The following is a 19017-nucleotide window of genomic DNA, read 5'->3' as shown; positions in this document are numbered from 1 at the left end:
CAACCAAAATTACCCCAAGAACGCAGCAACAACTCATCCAAGAGGTCACAAAAAAACCCACAACAAAATTTAAACAAATGCAGGCCTCAGTTAAGGTCAGTGTTCATGACTTCACCTTAAGAAAGACTGGGCAAAAATGGCATGCATGGCAGAGTTCCAAGCCGAAAACCACTGCTGAGCAAAAAACAAAGACTCGTCTCAGTTTTGGCACAAATCATCTTGATGATCACCAACACTTTTGGGAAAATACTCTGTGGACTGATGAGACAAAAGCTGAACTTTTTGGAAGGTGTATGTCCCATTACATCTGGAGTAGAAGTAACACAGCATTTCAGAAAAGGATCATCACACGAACAGTAAAATTTGGTGGTGCTAGTGTGATGGTCTGGGGCTGTTTTGCTGCTTCCGGACCTGGAAGACTTGCTGTGGTAAAGGGAACCATGAATTCAGCTGTCTAACAAAAAATCCTGAAGGAGAATGTCTGGCCATCTGTTCATAACCTCAAGTTGAAGCGCACTTGGATTATTCAGCAGGACTATGATCCAAAACACACCAGCAAGTCCACCTTTGAATGGATTAAGAAAAACAAAATTAAGACTTTGGAGTGGCCTAGTCAAAGTCCTGACCTTAATCTGATTGAGATGCTGTGGCATGACCTTAAAAAGGCGGTTCATGCTCGAAACCGTCCAATGTGGCGGAGTGACAACAATTCTGCAAAGATGAGTGAGCCAGAATTCCTCCAGAGCATTGTAAAAGACTCATTGCCAGCTATCACAAACTCTTGATTGCAGTTGTTGCTGCCAAGGGTGGTCCAAACAGTTATTAGGCTTAGGGGGAAATCACTCTTTTGCACAGGGCCCTGTAGGTCTGGATTTTTTTCCCTTAATAAAGAGCTTCATTTAAAAACTGAATTTGGTGTTTACTTTTGTTATCTTTGTCAATTATTTCATATTGTTTTGTGATCTTAAACATTTTGATGTGACAAAAAGGAAAAAGAATACGAAATCAGGAAGGGGGCAAACACTTTTTTACTCCACAGTATAACCATGATAGAGAAGAACCATAAAGGTAAGGCTTTCGCCCATACACACATGTATGGGCGAAAGCCTTACCTTTATGATTTTACTCCACCATGTTTTATTAAAAAAAAAAAAAAAAAAAAACACACATAAGGCCTGAAATGGTTCCTAATCACCACATACTAGGAAGTGACCGACAGTCAGCAATCAGTAAATGTCTCCACTCACTACAGACTAACAAAATGCTGTAAATTCACTTGCCACGTAAATAAATCCCCAAGTGAGAGAGTCATTTTAACAAGACAGATCCAGGAATATACATTGTGTAAGAGATGGAGTCGCAGACTGAAGAGGTAGCAAAGTGACAAGAAAAACCTTTGTACCTCAATTACACAGACTTCTGGTTCCGCGCCATCCTCATCTACAGGAATCAAGGCCTGTCGCATCACCCACTCCTGGATAGCATCTGTGATGTGAGGAACCACTGCAAATAAACACAACATGTCAAAAATACTGGCCATCATCTACAATATGATGCACTCAAACAATCAATGTTTCTTCTCCGAGGACACAAACATTAGCTAGCTTGTCAGCCATGGAAGGCAGCAGCAGACACATGGCCCACAGGAGTCCCTTTACTGTGTAGTCTTCATGTGGGAGAGACGCTCATTAGAGATGTCAGTCCATCTATGCACAGAAGCAGCACTAGAATATGCCAGTGCTGGGAGCTATAGGAAATCACTTCTGCTGGCTGCACACAACCGAAGATAGAAACATTTGCCAATCCTCAACTACACCGCACTGTAGTCCCAAACAGAACTCATTTCATTCTTTCACCTTGCACAGTTTTCCCCAGATAGTCTCCTTTTCTTTCTTTGTTAATGACAGACTGGTAAATCTTTCCAGTGGTTAAATTGTTGTCTTTCGTAAGTCGGATGTCCAGGAAACGCTCATAGTTTCCGAGGTCTAAGTCCACTTCGCCGCCATCATCAAGGACAAACACTTCCCCTACATAAAACAAAGACAACATGACAGGCATCAACAGCAATTCTACAGCAAATATTATATGTAACAGGGCAGAATCCATGTTTTCATGGTCCTTGGATCTTGCTGCAAATCCAATGCAATTCCACAAAACTGGCATGTTCCAGGAATTCTGCAACGCACCATTTTTCTGTGCATATTTTATTTTACTACATTTGGATGGGGTTTATAAAATCCTATCCACATGTATTATTCCGTAAATTGCAGAATCGGCGCTCTCTGAAGAGGCAATTTGCATATTAAATCTCCCAGAGGAGCATTGCACGGCTCTTAAGCCTCCTTACCTTGGCATGCCAGAGTTTGTATGTCACTCTCCACAAGGAGAAACCTTACCCCTTACACCTCAGTCCAGAGCCGCTCATCTAGCCAAATCAGTTCTCATACTTTGCACTGACGAGGGCCAACAGCCCGAAACACCATGTCTGCAATCTGAGATTCTGATTTGGCTTTTACCCCAAGTCATGTTGCACGACTCGTTAAAGGGTCGATAGTGATTATTAGGATTGCTACTTCCTATAGGTGGCGCTATGGAGTTCAAGTCCTCTTCCTCTCTGAAGAGGTAATTTGCATAGAGGGAGAATATAAATGTATTTTCTCACTGTAGCCACTCTTCCTATAGTGGACATGACAAGTTCCCTTTAATATAAAAATATGTTTGTGGAACTTTTTTGATACATTAATAATGTTATCTGTACAGGAAAAAATGTCTAACATGTTACCTTTTCTTCTACTTATTATGTTGTGGCATAAGGAGCGCTCAGTATGTTTGCTTCAGGAAACAGCCATCTTGCAACGGCTGATGGGTACAGGTGGCTGCCTCCTAACTGCAGTCTGAATAAAGGGATTGCTTTCATTAATGTTCAATGCAAGCATTTTAGGCAGCTTCACATACAGATGTATTTCCAGCTAGAGCAGAATTTTTTATTTTTTTTTTTAATTCCTGGGAAAGCTATGCTTCTGTTCAGACCCCAGTCTCTAGGTGAATTTACCCTGGAAGATTATTGTGAATGAGATTATCCTATGAATGCTAGTTTCACGATAATCGTGCAGCGTAAATAACAAAAATGCTCGTTTGTTGGGTGAAATGATCTTTTGTGCTGCATAAAAGATGATCATGCTCGGCAGCACATCGTTCTGTGTAACCAGGGCTCACGCTGCTGAAAACAATGGCAGCCTTTGTACACTGAGCAATCACTAGTCATTCAGCATGCATCTGAAATGAGGTCAGCCTGTGTATACGTGTATCGGTGATCAAACAAGTTGCTGATCAGCAGTTTAGTGCCGTTGGCCATTAGGTGTAAAAGCACCTTTAGATTTTTCTAACAGATTGTATATAGCGGAGTTCATGCAGTCATTAATTGCATAGTGTATGTATAGGTTGGTATATTGGCCACATGGCACATTTGTGCACCTGTACGCGGCGGATTAAAGAGAACCTGACAGATGATGCATACTGCCCAAACCGTGAGCACCATGTATCAGCTACGGGCAGTGCGATCAGCCATGTAAGTGTGTCTGAAAATCTGTGGTATTTCAGAGAAAAACACTTATTAGCTGCCGGGAACATGCCTATTACCAGTGCAGCGTGCGGCTCGGTCCCCGACGTCTCGCTCCTGTGCAGTGGAGCTGGAGAGCTGCCCATCACTGTTCCCTACTGAACAGCCAGTGATCGCACTGCGCAGGCGCGAGACTTCTGGCTCCACATGGATGACAGAGACGTCATTCACTTACATGCAGTTAGAAGAGGCGGCGCTGATCACAATTTGGGAACACCCATCAGACCAGACAATTTACATGCAGAGCGGCACCAGTATAAAACACTTTCTGAGGTATACAGGGGCACCTCTGAGGATATAAAGGAGTTGAAGGATAATCATTCTCATAATCTAAAAAGGTGATAGGCATAGTTTATGCCTGGGGACAGGTTTCCTTTAAGACTACCTAGATTTTTCATGGACCCATTATAGTCAAGTCTATAGTGCTCTACACATGCCCATTTTCTTCTGGCAGCTAGGATGAAAAATGCCAAAACAAGTCTATGGATGTAAAAAACGTGGCCAGCATGCGGATGGCATCCATGCACTGTCCATGCTTCACATAGCAGAAATATGGGAGAAGCTTTGTCATTTATATGTCCATATATGAAAAACACCGATGACAACCGGTAATAATTTTTTTTTCATAGGTGAAAAATACTGACATCTGAACGAGGCCTAATGCTGTGTGCCCATGATGTGTTTTTAACGCTGCTTATTTTTGCTGTCTCAAAAGCGTGGGGTTTTACCGTACCAGCAAAGTGGCTGGGGTTTATAGAAATCTCATGCCCACTGTGATTTTTTTTAACTCATCGTAATCTGACCTGCAGTGCGTGTTTCGAATCCGCAACTCGTTAATCTATCTTGCGGGTACGCAGAGTTTTGTGTGTGGATTTTCCCATAGACTTGCATTAGATGCAGAAAATCTGAAGGTAAAAAACGCACCTGCGTTAATAGTACGTTTTCTTGTGGGGAACGCATCAAAATTGCATGTAATCCGCACATGACTATAACAAAGTTGTCAAAGCCAAATATCAGGCAGTATTAAAAACAAAGCAGCGCTGTTTAAAACACCACAAAGCAAAAAAGAGAGAAAGCACAGCGTTTGCCCTAAATACTATGAGGCAGTATGGTCGCATCCTGAGAACTATAACACCTCAGGAGATCGACCGAGATCAGTTATGTGGTCTTTGAGGCAAATGAAGCGATTTATAGCCACAACTTAGGTCAGTGAGGTAACTGTGGAGATTCATTGGCACACAGCTCCAGACCTGTAGGGGGCAGCGAGAGCAATTACACAGCTGCAGAGTGGCTTTGTATATGCAGACCTAGCTTTTTTCTAGATAAAATGGGAAGTTGTCATATGCGAGAGCTTGTTCGTTGTAGCTCACATGGAGCCAGACGTCGGTCCATTACTGAAAACGAATGCCTCCACAGATATGTCCCACAGTTACCGGAATATGCTGTATTAGAGTCTTACAGCTGTCATGTTGTGCCTTGGAGACTAGTTAGAAATTAACTACAAAATGTACAATTCAATTAGAACCTGAAACAAACATGGAGAACACTATGTATGCCAACAACTATTGTGGCAAACTTACTGGTATACATGCACACAAATCATGACATGGGATAAGACACGTGCCCAATATATTATGCCATGCACAGGAGCCATGTTTGCAAAGTCCCTTCTTTGGCTCTCTCCTTTAAGCAGAGGTATCTTTCAGAGACTGTCCTTTTAGGCAGATAATACCTTGTGTATGTGTTATGATAAGGAAGGGCACACAGATGTCATTCATGTACATTGCTTTGGTTTATATCCAAAGGCTAAATGATGAAACAATTATGGCTGGAAACGGTAAGGTGGCTGTCTCCATATTAAGGTTTCTTCAATAAAGTTGCAAGGCACTTACTGGGTTTCATCCAATGGCACAAACCCCTGTGCACAGGCACCCTTAAGTGACCTATGCCTTGAATCATTTCCATTGAAGAAATCCTAAAATGCTTTTAAGTAATTTAAGGTACATTTACACTTGCCAACTACTGTGAATGATGTTCCTAGGATTTCCCAATAATCAGGCAGTGTAAGCAGGCTGCTGATCACCCAGCAAGTAGTAAAAAGCTTGCTTAAATAATCAGTCTCAGTAGTACATGTACATGAACAGGACATGTGCAGCTGAGAACAAAGACCGTGTATGCGCAAAAAACAGTTACTAGCTCTTTCCCCATTACATAGGATGAGATCCCATCATCCTGACTTTAAGGCTATGTGCCCACGTTGCAGAAATGAAGCAGAAAATTTCTGCTTCATTTCCGCATGTCCTCTCCCGGATAAACGCATGCGGAATTCCGCAAGCGTTTATCGCGCGTTTTCGACATGCGGAATTGCCTTGCGTTTTTTCATGCATTGTATAAGGCAATTCCGCTTGTGGAAACGCAAAATTAATGAACATGCTGCGGATTTTTGAACGCAGCATAAACGCTGCGGAAAAATCCGCAGCATGGGCATAGAACTTGCGGATTCTCATTGGGGACCATGGGGACCGGATTACCTAGCGTTTTACAAGCGTTTACGCTGCGGAAAATCCGCATCAAAAACGCTTGTAATCCGCAACGTGAGCACGCAGCCTAAGGCTATGTTCACACATCATGTTTTCTTCAGCTTTCATTTTCTGCAGCAAAACCTTATCTCTTGCCTAGAGGTTGTTCAAGATTTTTGTTGCCTTTTTCTTGCTTTTTTTGGTGTGTTTCTTCTGAATTTTTTTCACTGTCCTTTTGTCTCTGTTATGCATGTACATAAAGTTCAGTGAAAAAAAAATAAAAAATATCAGGTTAAGTTCACACGCTTGTTAATCGGTCTGCCATGCAAAGCTTTGCGAACTCAGATGTGCTGTGCACATGATGTGTTAATTAACACAAAATTCGCATTGCCCTGCAAAACGCAGCATGACCATTTCCAGCACGATCACGCTGCGAATTTGCGGCCTTTGAGTTACATTGAATCGCAGCAAACCCGCAGATAAATGTGGATTTGCTGCATTTCAATTAAATTCAGTGGATGGTAGGAGAAGTAGTCTCCTCTTCATCCCGGCTACCACGAGTGGTAAAAATAAATAAATAAAAGTTAGAAATAAATCTCTATACTCACCTATCCAGCGGCCCGCAGCAGCGACCTTCTCCTCCCAGTGGCCGGCAGTACTTACAGGACCTGCGCTGACGTCACAGATCAGCTGATGGTCACGTGACCATCAGCTGAGCGGTGACGTCATCGCATGTCCTGATGGTCTCTCTACCTCCCTGCTCCCATCTACTAATGGTACCTTTTTCAACTAACAACTACTACCCCCCACTCTTATTTATGACTGTTTACTAGGCCTTTGAATATCCAGCATGTGGCTCAGCCTTAATCAGCTAGTCAAGATGAGTACAGACCACTCACCTCTGGTTCACAGCTAAATGCATTCTGTAGCAAATATATTGTGAACTAGGAGCCTGTTAGACTTAAGTCTGTATCCATTGCTTATGTGTAAGAAATGAAATATTCCTGAATTGAACCTGAAGGGAACTGAACGTAACTGAATACTAAGTCACAGTAAACAATGTTTCTGTTTGTTTTCACTCTCACCCCTATAGTCCTTTACTTTCTACTAACTCCCCCTCTAATCCCTACACCTAGTAAGGAACTCTTCATCTCTTCTCCTCCACAGAACTATTCCCCAACATTCTATCCTGTGTCTCAAAACAGACAGCCACCTCATGCCCTCTCCTGCTCCCACCTACTAACACTTTCTCTGCTCCTCCTCACTGCCTGCGATATCTCCCCACATCCCCACAGTCACTTCCTCCTTTCCACGATCTATCACAAACTCTCGCAACCCTTCTAACCTTATACCCATCCGGCCAGCCCCCGCTTCCACAGTCCCTTTAACAGGATCTCTATGGAACGCTCGCTCCATCTGCAACAACCTTTCCTACATTCACGATCTCTTCATCACTAACAAGCTTTCCTTCCTCGGCATCACTGAAACCCCCTCCGACACGGCCTCTCCTGCTGCACTTTCGTAAGGTGGATTCCACCTTTCCCACATCCCCCGCTCCAATGGCAAGCATGGTGGAGAAGTAGGTTTCCTCCTATCAGATAACTGCTCCTTCACTCAAATCCCACTGCACTGTGTGCGCATCTACTCCTCCTCCAACCGGCTGTCATTTACAGTCATTCAGGGTCAGCCACCACCTTCTTTGACCACTTCACCACCTGGCTACTTCATTTCCTTTCCGCTGACACCCCACTATCCTCATGGGCGACTTCAACATCCCCATTGACACTTCCCTCTCAGCAGCCTGTAAGCTTCTATCCCTCACTTCCTCCTTTGGCCTTACTCAATGGTCTTCTGCAACCATAGAACCACTCACAAAGATGGCCACACTCTGGACCTCATCTTCACCCGCCTTTGCTCCCTGTCTAACCTCTCTAACTCACCCCTCCCTCTTTCTGACCACAACCTACTTACATTCTCTACCCTCTCCTCTCCAGGTTCTCAATCCCCACTCCACAAACTTGCACACCCTCGCAGAAATCTTAAACACCTTGACCTACACTCACTCTCTGAATCCCTTCTCCCTCTTACAGACATTAGTTCCTTACACAATGCAGACGTTGCTGCTACTTTATACAACACCACAACAGCTGCAGCTGTCAATTCGGTCGCCCCCTCACACATACCAAAGCTTGCACAATCAACAGGCAACCCTGGCACACCAGCCTAACCAAAGAGTTAGGGCCTCCAGGGTTGGTGAGCGTAGATTGAAAAGGTCCCACTCCAATGAACACTTCATCGCATTCAAACAGTCCCTCACTACCTTCAAGTCCACACTCACTGCAGCAAAACAAACATACTTCTCATCTCTCATATCCTGTCTCACAATCCCAAATAACTATTCAACACCTTCAATTCTCTCCTCCGCCCCCCCAGTGCCTCCTCCCTCTCCTCTTATTTCAGCCAAAGACTTTGCCTCATTGTTCAAGCAAAAGATTGACACCAGACAAAAGCATTTGCCTACAGTCGCCACAGCCCCAAATCTTATCCACTCAACCCTCCTCCTCCAAAACCACCTTCTCTACCATTACAGAAGATCAACTTTCCTCTTTACTCTCCAAATCAATATTCACCACCTGCAAACTTGACCCAATCCTGTCCTACCTCATCCCAAACCTTACCACTATCTTCATCCCAACAAAAACTCACCTTTCAACCTGTCACTAACAACTGGCATCTTCCCCTCATGCTTCAAACATGCCTCAATCACACCCATCCTCAAAAAGCCCTCCCTTGACCCTTTCTCTCCGATTAGATATCGCCCCATATCATTTCTCCCCTATGCCTCAAAATTAAGAGAACAACACGTCCATTCTGAACTGTTCTCCCACCTCTCCTCCTGCTCCCTCTTCGACAGCCTAAAGTCACCAACGACCTACTAACTGCCAAATCCAAGCGACACTACTCTGTCCTCCTCCTCCTGGACCAGTCATCTGCCTTCGACACATTGGATCATTTCCTCTTACTACAGACTCTCATCTCTCGGCATCACAGACTTGGCCCTATCCTGGATTCCCTCATACCTAACAGACCGGACATTCAGTGTCTCCCACTCACACACCACCTCATCTCGCCCCCTATCTGTCGGTGTTACCCAAGGTTCAGATCTAGGACCCCTGATCTTCTCCATCTACACCTTAGGCCTTGGACAGCTCAGAGTCTCATGGCTTTCAGTATCACCTCTATGCCAATGACACACAGATCTACCTCTCTGGAACCGATATCTCCTCCCTACTAACCAAAATCCCACTATGTCTGTCTGCTATCTCATCCTTCTTCTCTGCTAGATTTCTAGAACTTAACATGGATAAAACAGAATTCATCATCTTTCCGCGATCTCACGCAACCCCCCCCCAACTGACCTATCAACGTCAATGGCTATCCACTCTCCCCAGTCCCGCAAGCTCACTGCCTTGGGGTAACCCTGGACTCTAATCTCTCCTTCAAACCACATATCCAAGCCCTTTCCACTTCCTGCTGACTCCAACGTTAAAATATCTCCCGGATCAGCACATTCCTCAACCATGAATCTGCAAAAACACTAGTGCATGCCCTCATCATCTCCTGACTCGACTACTGCAACCTCCTGCTCTGTGGCCTCCCTTCCAACACTCTCGCACCCCTCCAATCTATCCTAAACTCCACTGCCCGACTAATCCACCTGTCCCCCGCTATTTCCCAGCCTCTCCTCTCTGTCAATCTCTTCACTGGCTCCCCATTACCCAGAGACTGCAGTTCAAAACCCTAAGCATGGCATACAAAGCCATTCACAACCCGTCTCCTCCATATATCTCTGACCTAGTCTCCCGATACATACCCGCACGCAACCTCCGATCCTCACAAGATCTCCTGTGCTACTGCCCTCTTATCTGCTCTTCCCACAATTGCATACAAGATTTCTCACGTGCATCCCCCCTACTCTGGAACGCTCTACCCCAACATATCAAACTCTCTCCTACTGTGGAAACCTTCAAAAGGAACCTGAAGACCTACCTCTTCCGACAAGCGTACAACCTGCAGTAACCACAGCTCCACCATACAGCTGCACGACCAGCCCTACCCTCACCTACTGTATTCTCACCCATCCCTTGTAGACTGTGAGCCCTTGTGGGCAGGGTCTTCGCTCCTCCTGTACCAGTCGCCAGCTTGTTTTGTTCAAGATTATTGTAATTGTTTTCGCTATGTATACCCCTTTGTCACATGTAAGGCGCCATGGAATAAATGGTGCTATAATAATAAATTATAATAATAATGGTCACGTGACCTTCATGTCCTGCGCTGCCGTGACAGCTCAGCCGACGGCCACGTGACAGCTCAGCCGACGGCCACGTGACAGCTCAGCCGATCATAAGCCCACCGGGGCTGATCAGCTGATCAACCCCAGTGACCTCCTGCAGCATGTATACTGATAGGGATGATTTTACACCCGTCAGTACACATTGCTGTATTTTACAGCAGTGATATCAGTGATGGCTGATGTCACTGCTGGAGAAGTGACACGAATAGTCGTGGGACACTCGGTGATACATGGACTGTGTCGTTGATGGCGGACAGGTGAGGAATATGGTTGTTTTTTATTTTACGCTTTTTTCAGGAGATCGAGGGCTTTGCAGAGGCGTGTAATTAAAAAAAAAAAAAATTGTAGAACCGTGTGTTTTTCATTTCATTAAAATACTTTATTCCGGCCGTGTCTTTTATTGAAAAAGCAGTGACCATTTTACTACGCGGTTAGTAACGAGGGCGTCTTATAGCCGTCCTCCATTACTAACCTGGGCTTCACGTCAACCGCCAATACCATGCTGACGTGAACCCCAGCCTCATTACCCCTCTCTCCACAACTACAGGGCAGTGGGAAGAGCAGAGGGAGGGGACTAGTATCCATGGCCCCTTCTCTGGTTATTAATATCAGCCAGAACCCCAACCCCATTACCCCTCTCTCCACCACTACAGGGCAGTGGGAAGAGCAGAGGGAGGGGGTTAGTATTCATGGCCCCGTTTCTGGCTATTAATATCAGCCAGCCGCTGTATAGATTAGCCTTTGCTGGTAAGATTTTATAGGGGGACCCTACGTCAATATTTATCTGGGGTCCCTCTGTAATCTAGCCAGTAAAGGCTAAACAAACAGCTGTGGACTGATATTAATAGCCAGGGAACATTGTTGGCTAATGACCCCTTCCCCGGCTACTAATATCAGCCCCCAGCGGTCGGCTTTCCATCTGCTTGTTATAAAAATGACGCGGGAGCCAAAGCCTTTTTTTTTTTTTTTTTTTTAAATTTTGGGCTCTGTGCCGACGATCCAGACGTAGCAGCGCTTTGGACGCATATTATTTGCGGCATCCAAAACGTTGCATTCTATTGAATGCAGGTAAATCCACATGTGTTCACTGAACCATGTGGATTTACCGCATTCAATACTTTCTAGTGGTCAAATTTCTGTTGGAGACTAGCGACTCCGCACGAGAATTTGACATGCTGCAGTCCTGAAAGACGTGCCGCATGTCATTGTCCATGGGTGATTCGCAGCCTGTGATGCACGCATAGTGGACATGGGTTTTCTAGAGATCCCATCCACTATGCTGTAATATCTGGACGCTGCGGGTTTGACGCTGTATAAACATGCAGCGGCTCCTGATCGTGGACATGTGCCCAAACTCACTCGCAGCATGTCAATTTCTGTAGCGGAGAAGCCAGTCCCTGCTCCAGATTTTGACCGACTGAAGTGTCATCATATGCGGTGGATTCTCATTTACTGACAACAAAAGTGCGGCATTACAGCAAAAATAAGCTGTGTCCAAAGCGCTGCTGAGTGCTGATCAGTGGGAACGTAGTGGCTAACAAACCTGTGAGATGTTATTAATGGCCAGGGACCATGTTTGCATAATGGCACCTTCCAGGCTAAAAATAGCAGCTCACAGCAGCCGCACAAATTACGCGAATAGAAATGCTAATGAAGATTGGTTGAATGGGACTAGCTGACACCTAGCTCTTATGTTTGGTTATGACCTTTTCATGACCAAACTTAATTAACCCCTTTACGACCTTGGGATTTTCCGTTTTTTGTATTTTTGTTTTTTGCTCCCCTTGTTCCCAGAGCCATATCGTTTTTATTTTTTGCGGGACGAGTTGTACTTTTAAACGCCATTACTAGTTTTACCATATCGTGTGCTGGAAAACGAGAAAAAAAATTCCAAGTGCGGTGAAATTGCAAAAAAAATGCAATTCCAGTTTGTTTGTTTTTTTCCTTTTCACGTTCACTGGATGCTAAAACTGACCTGCCATTATTCTCCAGGTCATTGCGAGTTCATAGACACCAAACATGTATAGGTTCTTTTTTATTTAAGTGGTGATAAAAAAATCCAAATTTTGCTTAAAAAAAAAATAAAAAAAGGGCGCCATTTTCCGAGACCCGTAACCGGGTGAGGGCTTATTTTTTGTGCGCCGGGCAGCCGTTTTTATTGATACCATTTAGGGGTAGATACGATGTTTTGATCACCCGTTATTGCAATGTTGCGGCGACCAAAAAAACGTAATTCTGGCGTTTAGAATTTTTTTCTCGTTACGCCGTTTACCGATCAGATTAATTATTTTTTTTATATTGATAGATTGGTATCGCCGCGTTCAGAATCGCCCAAATATGTGTATGTGGGGTTTATTTTTTATTATTTTATTTTGAACTTTTTTTTTTTTTTTTACACTTTTTGCTTGCTTCTATAGTCTCCATAGGAGACTAGAAGCAGCAACTGGCTGGTTGCCTCTGCTGCATGGAGGTGATGAACAGATCACCTCTATGCAGCAGAAATGCTCCTGTACTATGAGCGCCGACCACTAGGTGGCGCTCATAGCGGTCTTTACATGACAACCACTGGGGTCTGCTGCAGACACAGGGTTGTCATGCCCACCCATCAGTGACCCGCAATCAAGTGACGGGGTCACCGATGGGCGGGGTAAGTGACGCGCGTCCAGCGTGGCTCTGTTAAATACCGCTGTCAGAGATTGACAGCGGCATTTCACTGGTTAACAGCCGCAGGTGGATCGCGATTCCACATGCGGCTGTTGCGGGCACATGTCAGCTGTAAGAATCAGCTGACATGTGCCCGGTTCAGTGCGGGCTCAGCGCCGGAGCCCGTGCTGAACCAGGGGTGATGGCCTGGGGTGAACTAATACGCCTCAGGCCAGTAAGGGGTTAAAGTAAAGTAAAAAATTAAACACACAAATTGTAAACACTTTATTTGAATTACAACAGACACATTCTTTAATCATTCATTCAAATTAACCAATATACTCACCCCAGTTCTGATGGTAATCCAAGGTTTAAGCAATGTCTCACCAAATAACTATATTTAGCTCCAAAATTATTCATGGATGTACAAAAACGCTTAAAAAGAAGCGTAAAAGAAAAAAGCATGTAAAAATGCATGCCTTTTCCCTGCCAAGGAAAAGCAGAAACACACAGAAAATAGTCTCATTCTGGTTTAGACACAAAACACGATGTGTGAACAGAGCCAAAGTTCAGCTTTTCTTCCCACACAGAAGCATGAACACAGGTCACCAATGCAAGACATATGTGAAACCATATTAACCAGAATTTCAAATGTACAGTGGGGAAGGTGAACTGTTCCGGAATAGTTTATCTAAGACACTGGCAGTGCATTGAGTTTGTATGACACTATTTACTTTCACACTATGGGGTCTGCCATTGAATTGCTCATGGCATTGTTCAATTTCACACCTGCCTGGGCCACAGGTACAGGAGCTTCTCACAAAATTAGTATATCATCAAAAAGTTAATTTCAGTTCTTCAATACAAAAAGTGAAACTCATTATGTAGAGTCATTACAAACACAGTGATCTATTTCAAGTGTTTATTTCTTTTAATGTTGATTATGGCTTACAGCCAATGAAAACACAAAAATCATTATCTCAGTAAATTAGAATAATTAACAAAAAACACCTGCAAAGGCTTCCTGAGCGTTTAAAAAGGTCCCTTAGTCTGCTTCAGTAGGTTCCACAATCATGGGGAAGACTGCTGACTTAACAGATGTCCAGAAGGCAGTCATTGACACACATCCACAAGGAGAGTAAGCCACATAAGGTCATTGCTAAAGAAGCTGTCTGTGAACAGAGTGCTGTATCCAAGCATATTAATGGGAATCTGTCACCCTCTGGGAGATATCAGACCTCTACTATGGGCATACAGGTTATAGAAAAGTAAATCTACACATACCTGTAGGGCCCATAGTAGAGGTTTGATTGCAGAGAAAAGTGTTTTCATCACCTCTTTTTCCACAGGCTTGGCATCCCCCAGACACCAAGAAATCCCCGCCTAACTGTTTATTCCCCAAAATCCCCACCTACATGCTTAGTTACCATATCCCATCCCCCCCCCACCTCCCCTGCCCTGTGATGTGCACAGTGCTTCCTGACTTCCTGGGCATGCGCAAAGCGCAGCTCACAGAGCGCTTTGCTTCATCCCGGCCCGGTCTCTCCGTGCACTGCGCTGCAGGGTTCTATTGTGCAGGCGCCGGAAAGTGACAGTGAATCCACAGCCCTGCTTGGCACCTGTCCACACTGCCAAAAGTACCAATACCCGGTTTAAAAACAACAGTATCACTGTGCTTGATTGGCCAGCAAACTCGCCTGACCTTAACCCCATAGACAATCTATGGGGTATTATCAAGAGGAAGATGAGAGACACCAGACCCAACAATGCCGACAAGCTGAAGGCTGCTATCAAAGCAACCTGGGCTTCCATAACACCTCAGCAGTGCCACAAGCTGATCGCCTCCATGCCACGCCGCATTGATGCTGTAATTGATGCAAAAGGAGCCCCGACCAAGTATTGAGTGCATTTACTGAACATACATTTCAGTAGGCCAACATTTTGGATTTTAAAAACATTTTTCAAGCTGTTAAAAAGTATTCTAATTTACTGAGATAAGTTTTGCATTTTCATTGGCTCTAAGCCATAATCATCAATAACAGAAATAAACACTTGAAATAGATCACTTGTTTGTAATGATTCTATAATACATGAGTTTCACTTTTCGTATTGAAGAACTGAAAAATTTACTTTTTGATGATATTCTAATTTAGTGAGAAGCACCTGTATTGTTCAATCTCACACGTAGCTCAGCTAATGTTTTAACTGTACACATCACTACTTTAATTACACTGTACTAATACAAACTACCATCTCAGTGACCAAGACAAGATGGTAAAATCACAAAAACAAATGGGTTCACATGCTGCTGTACTTGCTTATTTTCACTAAAAATGCAGCAAAACCTGATAGCTATGTTCACACTAGGTGTTTCTTCACTACCCATTACTTCCAATGGCTGAAAAAACACTGGAAAAAAAAGCTGAAACACTGTGCTGAAAAAAAGTTACCCGCGTTTTTGATGCATTTTTTTCATCACCCATTACTTCCTATCAGCAGATTTGGGTTCCAGTATCACCTCTATGCTGATGACACCCAATTATACTCCTCTTCCCTGACATCACCCCTACCCTAATACAACATACCAAGGAATGTCTGTCTGCTGTCTCTAATATCATGTCCTCCCTCTATTTTAAACTGAATCTCTCCAAAACTGAACTTCTTGCGTTTCTCCCCTCTACTAACCTAACTCTACCCAACAAAGAAATTACCTCAGAGGGTTCAACCATAACCCCCAAGCAGCATGCCCGCTGCCTTGGGGTCATATTCGACACTAACCTTTCCTTTACTCCCCATATCCGATCACTCACTAGCTCTTGTCACCTGCATCTTAAAAACATCTCCAGAATCCGACCTTTTCTCACCTTTGAGACTGCTAAAACTCTTACTGTCGCTGTTATTCACTCTCATCTGGACTACTGCAACTCTCTTCTGATCGGTCTCCCTCTTTCCAAACTTTCTCCTCTCCAATCCGTCCTGCATGCGGCAGCCAGGGTCGTATTTCTGTCCAGCCGCTTCACCGATGCCTCTATCTTGTGCCAGTCATTACACTGGTTACCCATTCGCTACAGGGTCCAATATAAACTCATTGCTCTCACCCACAAAGCTCTCCACAGTTCTGCACTGCCTTATATCTCCTCTCTCATCTCGGTCTATCACCCTCCACGTGCCTTCCATTCTACAAATGACCTAAGACTAACATCCCCCATAATCTGAACCTCGCACCTCCGTCTCCAAGACTTCTCTCATGCTGAGCCAGTTCTCTGGAATGCACTACCCCAGACGATCCGACTGAGGCCTAGCCCCCATGTCTTCAAGCGCGCTTTAAAAACCCATCTCTTTAAACAAGCCTACCACCTCAACTACTCAATAAACCAACTTTCCCCTGTTCCCTCCTTCTAAATATTATTCAGAATCTGCTCCCTACTATTCATCCGTCTCCACACCCTCCATGCACACGATAACTGCACTCAATACTTGAGTATTGCACTTAAACATACTGGCTGATGACCGGATCATGCAGCTTTATATGAAAATCCCTACTTATTATAATTGCCAGACCTGAAATAACCAGCACTTTTCACCTATTGTGTCCCCCCATTTCCTTGTAGAATGTAAGCATGCGAGCAGGTACCTCACTCCTAATGTAACTATTTAACTGTCTTACCTTGTATTTAATTTATTATATGTACATGTCCCTGCTTAATTGTAAAGTGCTGCGGAATATGTTGACGCTATATAAATAAAAATTATTATTATAAGTTGAAAGAAGTGACACAAAAATTTTGTGGCACAAAATCCTGAACAAAAAAAAAAACATGATGTGTGAAGTAAGAATTCTGGAATCTCATAGACTTTGCTGGTATTGCAAACCACAGCTGAAAATTTGCATAAAAAACCATGGTGTGTGAACATAGCCTAAGGATCCAGCAGGTGTAGACTAGATGAGTGTGATGAGACTGCGCCTCTCAGGATTAACAAGTCTCCCCCGTGTGTGTACACCGGAATAGACTTGTGAATCACCCGGAATGGGAGAAGCCGCACCGGATTCAGCCAGTCTCTCCCAGCAGGACCTTAATACTATGTTTTCTCTGAAACTACAGAACTTTTCAGAGTAAACATACCTTGCTGCAATCGTGCAGAGAGGCTCTGATTCAAGCTGCTCATGGTTTGGGGAGCATGAATAAAGTGACTGATTCCCTTTAAATTTATGGTCATCACATAAGCTGCCTTGCCTAAATGCAGTCTGATGCAAACCATGGGTCACAAGTGTTAACTGTTCCACATACCATGTTCATAAGGAGAGAACGTCCCGGCATCAATGTTAATGTATGGATCAATCTTGATTGAAGTGACATGCAGGGAGCTGGATTTCAGGATGGTCCCTATGCTGCTTGCAATGATCCCCTTTCCAATACCAGATATCACACCGCCAGTCACAAGGATGTACTTCATGATGTCAAATGAAGCTGGAAGAAAATCTGTTCAGAAGAACAAGTGATATCAGTGCATGGAGTAGTGACTACTTACAATAATATTCATAACCTTACAACCAAAGTAGGAACATCACGGTGCGTCAGTGTACAATTACTGCACGAAAGGAGGAGATGCAAGCATGACCTCCAAGGGTAAGTGCACACACGTCGTGTTTTGCTGCGTATTTGCTGCAGATTTTTATGTAAATTTTCAGCTGCGTCTAAGAGTACCAGCAAAGTGTATGAGAAAGCAGAATTCACTATTCCCACATGTTGCTTTTTGTTTGCTGCATATTTTCAGTGATTAGAAAAATGCTGAAAGAAGTGACATGTCACTTATTTCAGCATTTTTTCACCCATAGGAAGTAATGGGGGGAATGAAAAAACGCTACAAATATGCAGCAAAAAGGCACCAAAAAAGACACCTACGTATTTTGCTGCATATTTGCAGCGTTTTTGATTTTTTTCACAAGATTTTATGTGCATTACTAAATAGAGATAGAAGGACAGTGAAAAAAAAGTTGCAGCAAAAACGCAACAAAAAACACAGTTAAACCTGCTAGAACAAAGTTATCAGCAGATTTCATGCAGATTTTAGTGCAGAAAAAACCCTTACAGCCACAAGAGGGATTATTCTTGCAGGCCAAACTGCGGGACCCAGATGAAAAAGCTTCCCTATCTGCAACACAGCAGGGACGTGGAGTCAGAGTCCATTTTGGAGGAGTCGGTATAAAATGGACCAACTCCTAAAATATATAATAAATTGGGTACAGTAGTTCAATGCAGTTTGTGGGGAATATTTTTTCATAAGAATTTGGGAAAGTTATGAAATGTCCTATAAATGTCTGTCCTGTTTCTGATCTAAGGGTCTAGACTTTTAGCTGAGATGAATCTGTGCTACAGTGAATTTATCACTTAAACATGAGCCATGTATGAGGGAGTCGGAGTCATGGAAATTGAGGAGTCGGAGGTTTGGCTTACCGACTCCACAGCCCTGCCAGGACCTACACGGCCATACCACTAGATTGAGCCGTCGGCATCCCAAATGGTCCTCTCTGAGTTAAAACAAAAACTGGTACAACTCTAGAAACCATAAGATGCTGCCTAGGATCTGAGTGTCTACTTAAGAGAATTTTCGGCTTTCTCCAATCAGTACAACTGACTAAATGTTACATGGGCTCACTCCACTAAGGAGACGTTACCACAATGAGCATTTAGTGAGGTTTTTTATGCTGCACATTTTCGCTGCTTATAGGTCCAGCAAAGTGGATGGTATTTAATAAAGAAAGCTCATGCCCACTGAGGTTTTTATTCGCAGCATAAGCTGACCTGTGGGACGTGTTTGAAATGAGCAACTTGGCAGTTTCTCTGGCAGTAAATATGCTTTATAGCAGAGTCCACAGCAGC

At 43.8% G+C, this 19017-nt stretch overlaps 1 protein-coding gene across 2 annotated transcripts in view; it reads right to left on the bottom strand.

Annotated features, from left to right (window-relative positions):
* CTPS1 (CTP synthase 1) overlaps positions 1 to 19017 on the bottom strand; it is a 78979-nt gene that overhangs the window by 58753 nt on the left and 1209 nt on the right. For both annotated transcript variants that reach the window (XM_073666341.1, XM_073666345.1), the window contains exons 2-4: positions 17425 to 17616; positions 1857 to 2027; positions 1403 to 1503 (exon numbers count right to left, since the gene is read on the bottom strand). In XM_073666341.1, coding sequence (XP_073522442.1) covers positions 1403 to 1503; positions 1857 to 2027; positions 17425 to 17616 — 464 coding nt within the window. The remainder of the gene's footprint in view (positions 1 to 1402; positions 1504 to 1856; positions 2028 to 17424; positions 17617 to 19017) is intronic.

Source organism: Phyllobates terribilis, unplaced genomic scaffold (genome assembly GCF_046119375.1).
Source record: "Phyllobates terribilis strain yellow unplaced genomic scaffold, ASM4611937v1 Scaffold_2__4_contigs__length_985480577, whole genome shotgun sequence".
NCBI lineage: Eukaryota > Metazoa > Chordata > Amphibia > Anura > Dendrobatidae > Phyllobates > Phyllobates terribilis.
The sequence above is the reverse complement of the archived record's forward strand: the minus strand, read 5'-3'. Positions and strand labels throughout refer to the sequence as shown.